General features: G+C 37.2%; 2 protein-coding genes across 2 annotated transcripts in view; one reads left to right on the plus strand and one right to left on the minus strand.

Moving 5' to 3' along the window:
• Positions 1–1,307: 1,307 nt before the first annotated feature.
• LOC107665288 (E3 ubiquitin-protein ligase LNX-like) lies at positions 1,308–3,118 on the plus strand. The gene is made up of 3 exons (XM_016456118.1): positions 1,308–1,315; positions 1,416–1,574; positions 1,763–3,118. Exons 1-3 carry the CDS (start codon positions 1,308–1,310, stop codon positions 1,896–1,898), a joined length of 303 nt encoding a protein of 100 aa, XP_016311604.1. The 3' UTR covers positions 1,899–3,118.
• An 800-nt stretch (positions 3,119–3,918) lies between these two features.
• Positions 3,919–15,141, minus strand: part of LOC107665400 (pre-mRNA 3'-end-processing factor FIP1-like) — a 26,135-nt gene continuing 14,912 nt past the window's right edge. The window contains exons 11-15 of the mRNA XM_016456275.1: positions 14,091–14,142; positions 10,379–10,440; positions 8,864–9,068; positions 5,764–5,910; positions 3,919–4,201 (exon numbers count right to left, since the gene is read on the minus strand). Of these exons, the coding sequence (XP_016311761.1) occupies positions 4,054–4,201; positions 5,764–5,910; positions 8,864–9,068; positions 10,379–10,440; positions 14,091–14,142 (614 nt within the window). The 3' untranslated portion in view covers positions 3,919–4,053. The remainder of the gene's footprint in view (positions 4,202–5,763; positions 5,911–8,863; positions 9,069–10,378; positions 10,441–14,090; positions 14,143–15,141) is intronic.

Here is a 15,141-nt window from a genome sequence, read left to right on the forward strand (position 1 = left end):
TTTTAATAAATCTGCAAAAATGTCAACGATTCTGTGTTTTTCTGTCAATATGGGGTGCTGTGTGTACATTAATGAAGAAAAAAAATTAACTTAAATGATTTTAGCAAATGGCTGCAATATAACAAAGAGTGAACAATTTAAGGGGGTCTGAATACTTTCCGTACCCACTGTATATAGTATATATTCTGTATATATATATATATATATATATATATATGTGTGTGTGTGTGTGTGTGTGTAAGTAAATGTACCGCTGTTTTCTTCACTTCTCACCAAATTTGTGGGAATTTGCTGTGATGGAGTGTGAAAGTTCTTAACTTCCCAAATTATTTCAAATGCATAACAACTGAGAAAGTTGTGTGTAGGGGAGATAACAGTAGCATTTTTGCAGAGACTGTAAACCTTTAAACACAAATCGATTCTTTCAGTGTTGCTCGCCATTTGAAGCTCACTTAATTCCCCAAGATACCCAAAAGCTCCTTCTGAATCTTTTATTTATTGTGAATTTCTCTCTTCACTCCAGCTCCTGAAATGCACCCCTATATTACTCCCTTAAATGGATAGTTGAACTAGAAATGATAATTCTGTAAAATCAGGCTAAATTAGTTAACATTAGCTACTGCATTAAGCATCAGGTAATAATACCGTAAACAACATTTTATTAATCTAGGTAAATGATACTTTACACAGCACTGTGGGTAATCTGGCTGCATCTCATTCTCCTTTCTTTTCTCCCATTGCTTTCTGTCTCAATCACATTGTTCTTGTTTTTCCATTTATATTTTAAAATAATAATAATAATTATATTTTATACAATCATACTTTATACAATATAATTTAAACAATGTATTTATATACTGTATATGGAATTTAATAAAATGTATTTATATTTACAGAAATTAACAATAATCAAAATACCTTTTTAATGATAAAAACAACAACAGCCCAGTTTAAAATGTATTTATACTGTATATCAGAAATTAACTATCACTGTCCCTTTTCTTTTTTATAATAATAATTTTTAAAAAATTATTATTAGCTAACTAATGTATACAACTTGAAATGTATTAATACTGTATATGCAGAAATTAACATTAACCAAGATTATTAAATTATGTAAAAGTATTGTCCATACAGTAGTACCCAATGCTTTAGCTAAGGTTAACGAATTACACCTCAATGTAAAATGTTACCAGAAATTATATTAATATTTACCCTCATTTTGTTTCAACAGAATATGATAATAACAATCAGTCACTTTCAATTAGTTACCATAAAAAAAAGATGCAATAAAAGTGCATCGTTTCATGTCTAGGTGAACTATCCCTTTAAGTGTCCTTGGTGAATAATTTGTTGATTTATCAATGTCTGCTAAATGACAATAAAATTAACCTTGAATTTTCTGTCCATTCCAGGCATCTATACTGCTGTAAAGACATTGTCCTCCGCAGGAGCACGTCTGGCAGTCTGGGTTTCAGTATTGTGGGTGGACAAGAAGAACGCAACTGTAACCAGTCCTTCTTCATCCGCTCTATCGTAGAGGGCACACCGGCCTACAACGACGGCAGGATACGGTACAGACACTTAGATATGTATATGTCTACTATTGTCGGAAACCATGCTTTTTGTAGAACAACTATAAATAAACTGCCTAGCACAGTTTATTCAATACAACTTTTTTTTTTTTTTTGCCTTTACCCTCATTCTTGTCACGACTCCAACATACTAAAATTTCATACCTTTTTCTTTTTTTTCAAATTAGCTGTGGAGACATCCTGCTGGAGGTGAACGGGAAGAGCACTTGGGGAATGACACACACAGCTCTGGTCCGCCTTCTCAAGGAGCTGAGGGGTCGGATCACTCTCACCATTGTTTCTTGGCCCGGCAGCCTGCTATAGGACTACTCTGCGTGAGGGAGGGGCTTATCACATTGACCCTGCACTAGGGGTGGAGCATACACCACATACCTTATAATGACAAATAAAATGGTGGATTTTAGAATCCGAGACTTCCTTGAAAGGCGGGGCTTATGATACAGACTGCCCCCCGGGAGCAGGAAATGACACATGGACCTCATTCAGGTACTAGGAGCTCAGACTCTAAACTTGTAGGCGGAGCAAATGACTTGACTCCGCCCACCAAGAAGCACGTTTATCACAATCCGAAACCAGGAGGCGCTTTCACAATTGCCCTTTTGTCAGTTGGCAAGGGTTCGCTGATAAAGATGATATTTGTGCATGAGAGGAACATTGTGTCATTATAGATGGAAGGTGGAGATTGTAATCTGTATTAAAGGAATTGGGAGGGTCTGAAAACACAATTTCAGGATGTGTCAATAAATGAGTTGGAAATAGATGTATAAACATTATGGGCACTGCTATATGTAGTCAGATTTTGTGACTCTAATGTTGTTTGTAGAGGACGTTGAGATGCTGCACATGAGAGGGGTTTTCTTCAAACGAGAGATGAAAGGGATACTGGGATGTGTAGGGTTTGGGTGGGGGACACACATTGCCAATTCCATTAGTTTTACATGTTAGAAAATGCATCGAAGTGGACGCACATTCTTTACTATAAACATCGATGTCTGAAAAAATAATGAAACAGATTCAAGCACTTGTACTAGTGACTAATATTATTTTTGGTTTATTTCTCTCTCAGTTCCAACGGCTTTCAGATTTCGGCTTCCTTTTGTTCATTCTGACAGTGGTTCATTCTCTCCATCCACTGGCATGGAGACACATTTGCCAAGTAGTTCTATCTATGTTGGTACGTTTCAGATGCCGTCGCATATGAAAAACTATAGTGAGTAATAAAAAATAATAGCAACCGAAAAAAGAAAAGCAATGTTAATCTATTTTAAAAATGGATGATAACTTATAATGCTTATAATGATAACATGAGATTTTGGCGGCCTTGCTGACTTTTTTGTTTACTTTGGAGAAGAAAGGACAGAGTGGTGTGTGAAAGGCTTACTGTGTGAGTGTGTGTGTGTCTAGGTATCATTATGGGGTAAGGTGCGTGCTCTGGCATCTCATGCTTTGGCTTGTGCAGTATATTGTATCTGTTGGTACCTTTGGTTCAATGATCAATAAAGTCCTTTGGTTCAAAAGATCAATAAAGACTTGTGTTACTGTCTCGTGTTCTTACTGTGCACTGTGTGTGTGTGTGTGTATATAAATATATATTTATACAAACACACACACACACACACACATATACAAACTACCATTCAGTTTGGGGTCGGTAGGATTTTAGTTTTTAAAGAGGTTCACAAAGGCTGGATTTGTTTGTAATATTTCACAGTATTATTGTTTTATTGTATTTTTATATCAGTTTAAAGGAACTTTTCTATTTGAATAGATTTTAAAATGTCATTTATTCTTGTGATGGAAAAGCATCATTTTCAGCATCATTACTCCAAGCTTCAGTGGCACATGATCCTTCAGAAAACATTCTATAATGTGCTGATTTGGTGCTCAAAAAATATTTCTGATTATTATAAATGTTGAAAACAGTTATGCTGCATAATATTGTTGAGAAAAGCATTTTTTCAGGATTCTTTGATGAACAGAAAGTTTACTGTCAGTTTTGATGACTTTAATGCATTTTTGCTGAATAATGTATTAATTTAAATTAATTTTAAGGTCAGTACAGCTGTTGGCGTTCTCCACTCTAAATCATGTTTCACACACATTTACATTTCTTGATTATGTTTATAATGATTTTGCTTCAACAAAATTAACATTTGGCACAACAAAAATACCATTTTGTATTATCAAAACAATTATAAATCAATTATAAAATAAATGTATAAATTAAAAATAGTATACTTTGTTGACCACCTTTACCTTTTTTAAATCATATTTTCAAGAAATTAAATGTTAAATTGCTAAAACGGTAACATAAATAGGCTTATCAAGTGTTTGGCATACTATTAATCAAAATCTATTCACAGTTGGTCACTCAGGCTGTGACTGGTGACAAGACTAATGATCTTTCACTAAAGACCTCCTACTGGTCAACAAACGGGCTCACCAGCTGGCCAGGGAGTTATTCTGTGGCCTCTGACTGGTTCTCCTGGTCCACATTGCACTCCTCGCTGGGCTCAAGGCTTCCTCGGTTGTGTTTAGAGCGTTTGTGCCTGTGTCTCCTGTGGCTATCTGCGTCATCACTATCATGACGCCTCCTACTGCTCCCACTAATGAGAGTGACAGAGAGAAGAAGGTCACATGATCTATATATATTATGGTTATATAAGATGCTTTGCCCCCAATGAATATCACCTTTGTAGGCCCTTTTGTGTGCTTGTGTGTGTGTTATTCTGCATGATGTGACTGATGTGAAGCTCTAATGGCATGTTATGTATGTGGACATATTGTACATGCATTTGTTTTGGTGTTTTGTGTGTAAATTTGTACAAAAGGATATTGGGTATTATATGTGAGAATTTTCCCCCCTAATTAAGGGACAAATTTTATGAATTAATATTAAATACATTTTCCGGGCATTTTTACAGTACCTCTAAGGAGTAAAAAATGAATAAAAATAAAATAAAATAAAATAAATCGATTCATTTTCACACAGCTTGTTTTATGTATAATATATAGAGTATAACATAATAAATTATAATGTATCTGAAAAATTATGGATGTTATTTATATAATCAAAATCAACATTAAATTCAGAAACCGCTCTAAATAATGTTCAAGATGTCAGTATACAGAAATTATCTGTTGGAATCAATTTTGAATATTTTCCAGTTCCTGTATGAGATTTTACAACTTTCTACTGTATACCGTCACAGTAAATTTGGTCACACTTTATTTTAAGGTCCAGTTATCACTATTATCTAACAATTAACTACGACTTTTGCCTAAATAAACTCCTATTTACTGCTTATTAATAGTTAGTAAGGTAGTTGATAAGGTTAGGTATTGGGTAGGATTAAGGATGTAGACTATGGTCATGCAGAATATGTGCTTTATAAGTACTAATAAACAGCTAATATGCATGCTAATAAGCAACTAGTTAATAGTGAGAATTGGTCCCTATACTAAAGTGTTACTGTACGTTTAGATCAACCACTGAAAAGCACTATTAGCTACACATTCAGCAATATTTGACTCTGAAACAGTGAATACAGATGATAGCTACAGGTCACTATGGTGTCAGTAAAGGAATGAAAGGGATAGTTCAACCAAAAATCTAAATTCTGTCATTAATTACTCACCCTCATGTCGTTCCAAACCTGTAAGACGTTCGTTCATCTTCGGAACACAAATTAAGATATTTTTGATGAAATCTGAGAGCTTTCCGACCCTACATAGAGAGCAATGAAACTGAAACGTTCACAGGCCCAGCAACGTAATAAGGGCATCGTTAAAATAGTCCAAATGACATCAATCCTTACTATGTTGCAGGGCCTTGAACGTGATGGTTCCCTTGCCTTCTGTCTATGCAGGGCCAGAAAGCTCTCGGATTTAATCAAAAATATCTTAATTTGTGCTCCGAAGATGAACGAACGCCTTACAGGTTTGGAACGACATAACGGTGAGTTTTTTAGGGTGAACTACCCCTTTAAACCCATAACTAGATAGGTTTAGAATAAAATATTATGAAATAGATATCAAATGTTAGATAACAGATAAAAAAATAGAATGTTCACTGCAGGGACTTTTTCTGCCCATCATCTGGGGCATTTTAGTCACCTTTTTCTTTTACTGTCCAGCACCCTGGTGAATTTCTGACCCGGTGCGTTACCTGCGTGAGGATCTGTGTTGTTCATTCCTGTCTCTGTGTCTTCTTTCTCGATGTCTGTCTCTCACTCCTTCTCTTCCCGAGCTTTCTTGGTACCTCTCGCTTCCGTGATGACGGTGATCCCTGTGTCGAGACACACGCTCCTCCTCACTGCACACACATGTACGAACACACTCATTAGTATTGAGGGAAAATAGTGCATCAGTCTGTTATAAAAACAGAGCAAGATGACTCGGTTAGCTACATAGGCAGGGCAGCATCCTAACTGTCAAGGAACCTCACAAGCAATCGTTTGGAATGCTCAAACTTTGTACGCCACACAAGTAACACTCTCCATGGCAAACTGGCAATTGTTTTCAACAGAGTTTGACTTTAGCATGTTGCTAAGCTAATGGCAGTTTCTAAATCATTACGATTGTACACTGACTTCTAATAAGATGAATGGCTTCTGTTAGTTTCCCACACTCCAGATGGGACAAACTACCTTGTTTTATGAAACAAAGTTGTGAAACTGTAAGACTAAAGGTTTGTTCACACCTAAAAAGGAAACAATAACTATATTAGCCTGCCACTTTAAGTGCTCAAACATCGAGTAGATTCTAATTGGCTGTCAATGTTTTTATCGTTTATCACCTAAAAATATTCTGAAAGGGCAAAAAAATAATATATTGTACCTTTAAGTAACTCTGATGTTTCCTCTCTTTGCATTTCTCATAGTTAGTCAAATGATATGTTATTGTTAGCAGCTGCTGCTGCAAGGCCAACATGAATCTGTGTTTTCATGTGTTTTCATCAAATTCTTCATGCTGTTTATTAATAAGAATTAGAACCATATACATGCCCCTCTGGGACTTATAAATGTATAAAGGCACAATGAGTAAAACATGATGTGACTGTCTCTGTCTGTCTGTCTGTCTGTCTGTCTGTCTGTCTGTCTGTGTGTGTAGTTGTCGTGCCAGCTGGACTGAAGACAGGCCAGTCCTCTCTCTACGCCACAGGAATGAGATCATATCTAGGGGACAAGTGTTCACCAAATGTCCAACCAGTTGCTAAGAGCATTACAAGCCAGATAAAAAAAAGAGAGAGAGATTGAGTGAGGGAACAGGCTAAGTGAGAAAAGAAGAAAGAAGTTAATGAAGCAGATTGTCAGTGCAGGTGTTGTTGATCTCTTTGTGCTGATCTTGCTATTGAGTTCGGCCCTGTTTACACCTGGTATTAACATTCACCTTGGGTGATCTTATCATGAGTGATCAGGCAAAACAAATTAATCACAATAAAGGTACCTGTTTGATATTACAAGTACTATGAAAGAATTAATCTTTGGATGTGCCCATCTATGACTTAAGATATTTAGTTTGAGGTACTAAGCTACTGTAGATAATCAGGAGCAGAACTATATATATTCTACTTTGTCATTTGTCTATAAAGATAATCAGAACTCACGCTACTGTTCAAAATATATATATTTTTTAAATAAATAAAAGAAATTAATACTTTTACTCAGCAAGGACACATTAAATGGATCAAATGTCACAACAAAGACATTTATAATGTTACAAAATGTTTCTATTTCAAATAAATGATTTTCTCTCTAACTTTCTATTTATCAAACAGTCCTGGAAAAATGTATCATGATTTCCAAAAAAAAAAAAAAAAACATTTTTTTTTGTTCGGTGCCTTGCTCAAGGGTCTCACCTCAGTCGTGGTATTGAGAAAGGAAGAGAGCACTGGTTATTCACTACCCGACTCTCTAACTATTAGGCCACGACTGCCCCTTTGCTGCATTAAGTTACAATGAAAGGCAACTGAAGTTGCCAAGCTTCAAAACGGATGCAAAGCACCATAAAATAAACCATAGAAATGGTCCATATGACTCTATTTCACTTCTTCTGGTGCTACATGATAGCTTTGAAAGAGTTCATTTGTTGTTAAGTTTGGTCTTTTAGATGAATATGTTGTTTCAGTTCACAAAAAAAAAAATCTAAATCACTCAATGATCTGATCATCATTATCAGTGAATAATTTCAGTCTGTTTCCCACAAAAAGGATTCAGAAGACTTGTTATATAACACATCTGATAAATCCCTTTTATGATTCTTTTGCTTCATTTTTGAAGCGTAAAAAGCTCTGTGGACTAGGGGTTGAACGACTTCAGATTTTTTAAAGTTGACATTTATGAAAGTTGAGTCGACGTCAACTAGTTGCTTATGACGTCATTAATGAATAAATAAGCCTGAACCTTGAGCTGAGACTCGAACACCTTGTGCACAGCTATAACATATGACACAACGCTGCCCACATGGCTATTGCTCCTATAACATCATTTTTATCAGTTCTTTTGTCTTCGGGTCGTTATATTTCTCACAGATTTCTGCTCATTCTAAATCAGATACAGATAAAGTAGCACAGTAACGTTTACATTTACATTTATATGAATGCATTAATGAGAGAGCAAATGCGTGTGTGAAATAATTCTACCTGCAGGCATCTCTCAACTAATAGTGAAGCTGTGGGTTTTAGTTACTAAGAAATATATGCTAGAACTTTTCAGTTTCTAAGCTATTTTATTGAGAAATCACAGAAGAGTGTTGCGCTACTGAATGATTCTGTGTGCTACTGTCTCTAGCCTATGTGTGTGCGCTATAATGCAGCAGAGCATTAGATTAGAATGGCGATTAACTTACTGTACAATAAGCGGTTTAAAACGTATATTCTTCCGTTCAATTTTGAGCATCCAGATGGTATAATCATACAAGTGTTGTGAAGCGCTTTCGGAGTATGCATTTATTTGTCATTTTAACTGTTTGGAAACGAAGCGTAAAAGTGGAGTTCAAAGATTTCTTATCCTGTTGCGCTTCTTTCTTATCCAGTGACTAGTTGACACCAAGCTTAATGCGTCATTGACTAGCATGTGCAACATGCTAATTGCATGGAAAAAGAAAAACCAGTTGGCTACAAATTTCTAGTTTGTGTTTCACAGAGGAATGGAAGTAATGCTGGTTTAGAATGACACAAGTCAAACAATTGCACAGATCTTAAAAACAGCTACAATTAAACGTCCAATTAACCTTGCTATATTGAGACTGTTAATTGGCTGTCCTACCTTCTGTGGTCTTGGGTGGAGGGGCTGTGTTCTCGATCTGTTTCTCTATATCGCTCTTTCTCCCGCTCTTGGTCTTTCGTGTGTCCTCTTTCTCTGGCTCTCTCTCTCACCCTTTCTTTGTTATGACGGGTGTAGTTTTCCCACGCCTTGCTGCTGTCTATCACACCTGACCATGAAGCCACGCCCACCACAGGTGTATACACACCTGGAAAAAAGAAAACAAAATTATTTAAGAAGCAGATAGAAATACATATCTATTTATATTAAATATAATAATAATATATAATTAAATAAATATATAATTAATCTATCTATCTACACACACACACACACACACACACACACAATGATTTACAATAGTGAATTTACATAAATAATAAAAGCTATTAAAAACACTGTCCAAAAGGCATACCAGTTTTATGCAGCACATTTTTGCTGAATATTTAAACTGCACATTTGAGACAGATGGCAGGATAACAGCTTGCTTTTACTATAACAGCTATTGCTTTCTCTCTGCCTCTCTTTTACACACAAACATGCATACAACAATCACTGAAAGCTCACAGTGACAATAACTGCTTTAGCCTATTGAGCACGCCCAAATCATTACAACATGCAGAGGTTAACAAGGCCACAGCAGATTTTCTGACATGCTCATTTTTCTGTGTGTGTATGTCCTTGTTAACCTCTGCCTGCAATAATGATGTGTGCTGGACTGCAGTGGAAATGCTTGCAGTGCATTTCTATGCTCAGTGGCTGGAAACGTATCCCTCTACAGTTCAACAGGACGTGTGTGTGTTTGTGGGAGTGTAGTGATGATGAGAGGATGTTGAGTATGTTAACACTTTGTATGCAGTTCTGCTGTCTGTAGTCTCTACCAACCGCATGCCTCCCCATGCATCCTCACATGTACAGAGCTCTGTGACGTGTGTGGCAGTCTGGCTGTGTTTGTGTGACCAGAAACTCTTTTTTTCGTTTTTTTTTACTGGCAGTCCAGGACGTTGGATGCTCCAATTAAGACACACAAATTTGCAGGTTCCAAATTAAATATTTTCTCACTATTCGCTACAATATGTTTGGAAAATCTACAAGGAAATGTTCCTCAAACACAGACTTAAAACACATACACAAAACGAGGTTTCCTTTCCCACACACACATAATTCAGGAGCCAATGAAAACTCAAAATGTTCCATAAGCAAGTATATTTCATTTCCCAAGTCAAAAATGTATTGCCTAATCTTTAAATCGCTAAAAATGATGATTAGGTTATAGGCTATTAGGTTATAACTGGCATAGAACTAGGGCTGCACGATAAATCGCACGCGATATTTAACGCGCATCTTATCAGTAAAGCCCACATTAAATATCGCATGCGATTTATCATGCAGCCCTACATAGAACCAAAGGCGATTAGGCTTTTTAGAACAATCATTCAACAAAATGTATTCATAACTAAGTTTTACCCAAGATTGCTGGTGTAGTGCATATATTTCATAAACTTCCAATGTTCATACCTGCAGGGAAGGGGTAAGGTGTAGCTGAGCGTCGATCATAGCCTCCCGCCAAACGTCCACTGCTGTAATAAGAAAGATAACGTTAGTGTTGACAGTGTGGTTAAATCATCTGCTATTTTAAAAAGGTTCTATTTTAAATATTTAAAATAGTTTGATTTGTTTTCCTTAAAATCATATGGATGCACATACACATTAATCTGACCCTTAGTTTTTCTCTTTCAGGAAAAAGCGGTGCTGTAATGTATGCAATATGATTTACTTTGCCCAAATTGACCCTTATAAACAAAGCAAGACCCCGTTATTTTTAACTAACAACAAAGAGAGAGGAATAAACGGAGCATACCAACAAAATAGGCAAAAAGGAAAAGGAAAAAAGGGGTAAACAGAACTTTTCACAATGATCAAAAGACGTTCCTCTGTTTCAGAGCTCAATTTCCTCATTGTTTGATGTTACTGGCATTAACTCAAAGTGCAGCATGCGCCCGGTAACGTGCCAGCAGTGTGTAACTATGTGTGTGAGTATATGAGGAGATACAGATCTGGCAAACACACCACTGGTAATCCATAAACCCTGGCTGCCTGCCCCGTTTCCGGGGCGTTCTGCAGGAGTAGAAGTTAAGTTTGTGTGTAAGAGAAATCGCATCCAACAGGACTCCTTGTGGTCAGGTGTTGGTTAAGAGTACACCGTTTCTACTAATATCTCTGGGAAACATGCTGCTTTTCTGGTTTCTCTTTGTCTTTCTCCCTTCCTCTATCCCACTTCCTCTTTTCTCTTACTTATGAACCCTTTTAAATTCAGCCAACTACAATACATGTTCAGTATGTCTTATCCCCTCACTCTTGCTTTATGTCTATACACAGGAGAGCAGACAAAAGGAGATGAGAGGAGGAATTTATGATAATCGATGTTAGATGATCTCGCAGTTACAGTCTCATCTCACTCCTGAGGTAAGCCTTAATTAGCACCTGGCTCATTAAGACAGCTAATCATTGCAGAATTTGACCCTAATGGGCTCAAAGTAATGGCTGTGCAAAGATGCTGCCCATCCAGTAGGCTGTTCCACATTGCTCTGGTAAGTAAACGTATTAACAACACAATTATTATTGATATTCCACAACATGTGATGAGGGATTGCTGACAAGTAATGAGTTATAATGGATTTGGATGCCAAGTCTCAAGACATCTATTCAAACCCAATGTTGAAAGCAATTTGCCTTCAATATAAAATTACTGTCTCTTCCTAAAAAGTTATGGAAAATGGACTTCCTAAACATGGGCTGTGAATTCTTTTTATTGACTAGAGAGCCAAATCATGATAAATTTAAAGCAGAGAGCACTATTTCAGGGGTGTCCCTCAGGGCTTTGTATAAGGACCCTTTAAATTTACTATATATTCCCAGCATGTGATGTTTATGTGTGAAAAATTAGCATGTACGTGACAGAGAGGACAGAAAAAGAGAGAGAAAAATAAGAAAAGTGAGTTTTTTGGCGTTATGGTGTGAGAGGAAGTGATTCATGAATTATACAGTCCTTGGTTGGCAGGGTTCGGATGAACGGAAACTCCTTCAAGGATGTTTGGACTTGGCAGAGAGACTGAGACGTGAGAAGAACCATTCTTTAAACAACAGAAAAAAGCATGAAAAAAGAAAACTTAAGGACCAGGAAATGGTGAAAAAATTGAGGGAGTTGGGTCAGAAGATGGTGAAAAAAGTATAAAAATAGCACAGAGAAACAGAGATAAAGAGGATGAAAATATAACAAAATAATCCCAACAAAGACAGAGATTTTTTTTCTTTTTATTTAATATATTTTATTTACTATATATAATACTAGCCTATATATACACTATATATATATATATATATATATATATATATATGTAGCCATGATTCCCCTGCAGCCTTAAAACAATTGGCACTGAACCACACAAATGTTCTGCAGATGATGATGCCTGTCAAACTGTGAATCTAGAAATAAAGTTGGGGGGAGATAGACAGGCCAAGACTTGGCTGTTTGTCTTGGGGTGAAAGGGAGGAAGAGTATGAGGCAGAGGCTGCGTTTACACTTGGCATTAAAATGCGATCACCGTGATCTGATCAAGCAGATCGGATCATCAGTCAATCAGGACACGGCGCGTTTACACTTGGCAACATCAGCTGACTTCTCGATCTGGATAACCGATCGGATCTGTATTTCCTGCGCAATATTTAAATAAGTCAGCGGTGCAAAGTCGACCTGAAGTGGTGGGTTTTCTTTTGAAAACTATTTTCAGTCGCAGGACATTTTACAAATCAAAATAAATGTACGAGTCTCACTACCGCTCTGTTCTTCTGACAGTTCGGGAGAGAGGGGGCGGCATTTTGCATGATGTCGACCGGCGAATGCAGACACGATGGCTGGATTGCGTTTACATTACACTGAGATCCTATCACAATGCGTCCTCGACTACCTCTGGACCAGGACACATTGATCGCATAACATTCCGATCAGAAGCGCGTTTACACTTGTCTTTTTAATGTGTATGTGGACAACATCCGGATACAGGTTGCATGTTAATGCCAAGTGTAAACGCAGCCATAGATGGATTGGGAGTTAGTTCTGGATGCCTGTAAACAGGAGGCCGGAGGCACAAACATGGCCACCCTGTCTGTGTCTCTCTCTCTGCCTTATTTGGCATTTGACTGGGTGAGGGAAGGCTTTTTAACCGTATTTTAGTCCATAGAAGATAAGTTACAGTGTCAGACAGAGCTGAGAAGCAAATAAGTATGTTTACGAAGAGAAGAGAGACACACACACACACACACACACACACACACACTTAACCACCTTAAACACACGTTTGACAGCTTCCAAGCACAGGGATAAGCTGAAAGAGCTGGATCAAACTGAATAAGTAATTCTGCGTGTATGGAAGAAAGACAGTCACAGTGGATTAACTGAAGCAGATGGGAGTTTAGTGCTTTTGTCTTGATTTCTCTTCTTCTAAGTCTGGGGTGAAACTTTGATGAGCTGCCCTACATACTGCAGGCAGGAACTAAGACAGAAGTAATGACTCTGATACAGCTTTTGTAGCTGCAGCCTAGTTTTACTGTCCCATAAACTCCATGAAGGCTGCCAATCACAGCTTTAAGAAGAGTCAGTCATCTCTGTCATGAGGGACACTGAATGTTTGAGCCCCATAACTTTTAAACTTACATAACTTTTTACATATCTTTACATATCTTTTTTTCTCAGATTTATGTGATATTTCCTTTTGGTAGTGACAATTTGTCACATAACAGTCTGCTATAAGAAAATATTGTGCCCACTGGTAGTAGCATTTATTTGCATGTGCTGTTTGGGTTGTTTTAGCACACAATAGATGGGCACTCGAACATTGACTTAATTTGAATATAAACTGATATTCAGGCATTCTGAGACTCAAGTGTTCCGCAAAGACGTAGCATTATTTAAGTCTCTTTCACAAGCTCTACCTCTTTCTCTCTCCCTTTCTTTCTCTGTCTTTCTTTTTCTCCTTCATTTGCCTGTGTAGTGACTTGCTATGTTCTTGCTTTCTCTTTCTGCTACATCTCCTCTGTCTCTCTCTCCAGTTTCTATACGACACCAACCTGGACATATATACAGACATGATCCATATTTCATACACAAGCCCTGCTATAATGCATAACAATCAATCAGTAAGAAAAAAATCACTTGAACATGAACACTTACCTATCTAATGGTGGTATCATAGGTGGAGGGGCCCCGGGAGGTAATGGGAAACCTGAAATGTCAGGCATAAACAGATGTTATGTGAATAATGATATGGTGAAATTAAAATTATAAGCATGAAAAATGAGGAATATTAAAATCACAAGTGTACATGCAGTACAAATTATTTCAAATGTCTTCATATGATTTCATTTATTATAGAAAATGCATGTTTGTGTCTGTGTGCGCATGTCCAGATGTCCTGACTTCAAATGACTCAACACTGTTTATGACACATCCAGACAGGATTCAACAAACACAGTGGCCTGCAACTTTTACTGCCCCGCTAACCGTGACACCCCCCTTAAACGTGTGTGTGAAACAAATGGGCCTTCGCAGCACCCCAAAAAACACATTCTCCCTCACATGGCTGAGACACACTTATCTGCTTTGATCACACTTAGCCACAGACTCACAAACATTCATGCACATCTGGGCACCATCCCCCTTTTGTTTTTCCACAGACCCCTGATGGGAGCCAGCTCCAAAAGACAAAAATGACTGAAAAAAGGCTAAAAGAAAAACAGTAATTTGAGGAACACAGAAATCACGCAGATCTGGCTAACACAGAACGAGGCAGAAATGCAGCGTCCCCTCCAACGCATGCATCCACTCACACAGAGCTTCGCAAATCATCAGTGCTGTCCTTGAAACTTAAAAGTATGTATGAAAGTATGTACTTTGTGAACTATGCCCTAAACTACTATTTTTTTTTCAGTCTGCCTGTGGATGCTATGCTAATTTATGTCAGAGATCTGTTGCAAGCTCTAGAATAGTTCAGTAAGATCACAGATCTGCTTGTAGTGCACATTAATAGATGCTCCAAACACTGTTTCTGTGTCATATGAGTTTGGCCGTGTGTATTTTGATCAATGGGACAAAACAGGCTACAAAAAAATTAAATGTCAAATATATGGTACCATTTTACAAAAAGCTTCAAGTTGTCAACATTAGATAATGCATAAAGTATCAAGAACAATTCTTTACACCATTTGTTAATTAAGGTTCGTTT

This window comes from Sinocyclocheilus anshuiensis, unplaced genomic scaffold (genome assembly GCF_001515605.1).
Source record: "Sinocyclocheilus anshuiensis isolate Anshui unplaced genomic scaffold, SAMN03320099.WGS_v1.1 scaffold199, whole genome shotgun sequence".
NCBI classification, from domain to species: Eukaryota; Metazoa; Chordata; class Actinopteri; order Cypriniformes; family Cyprinidae; genus Sinocyclocheilus; species Sinocyclocheilus anshuiensis.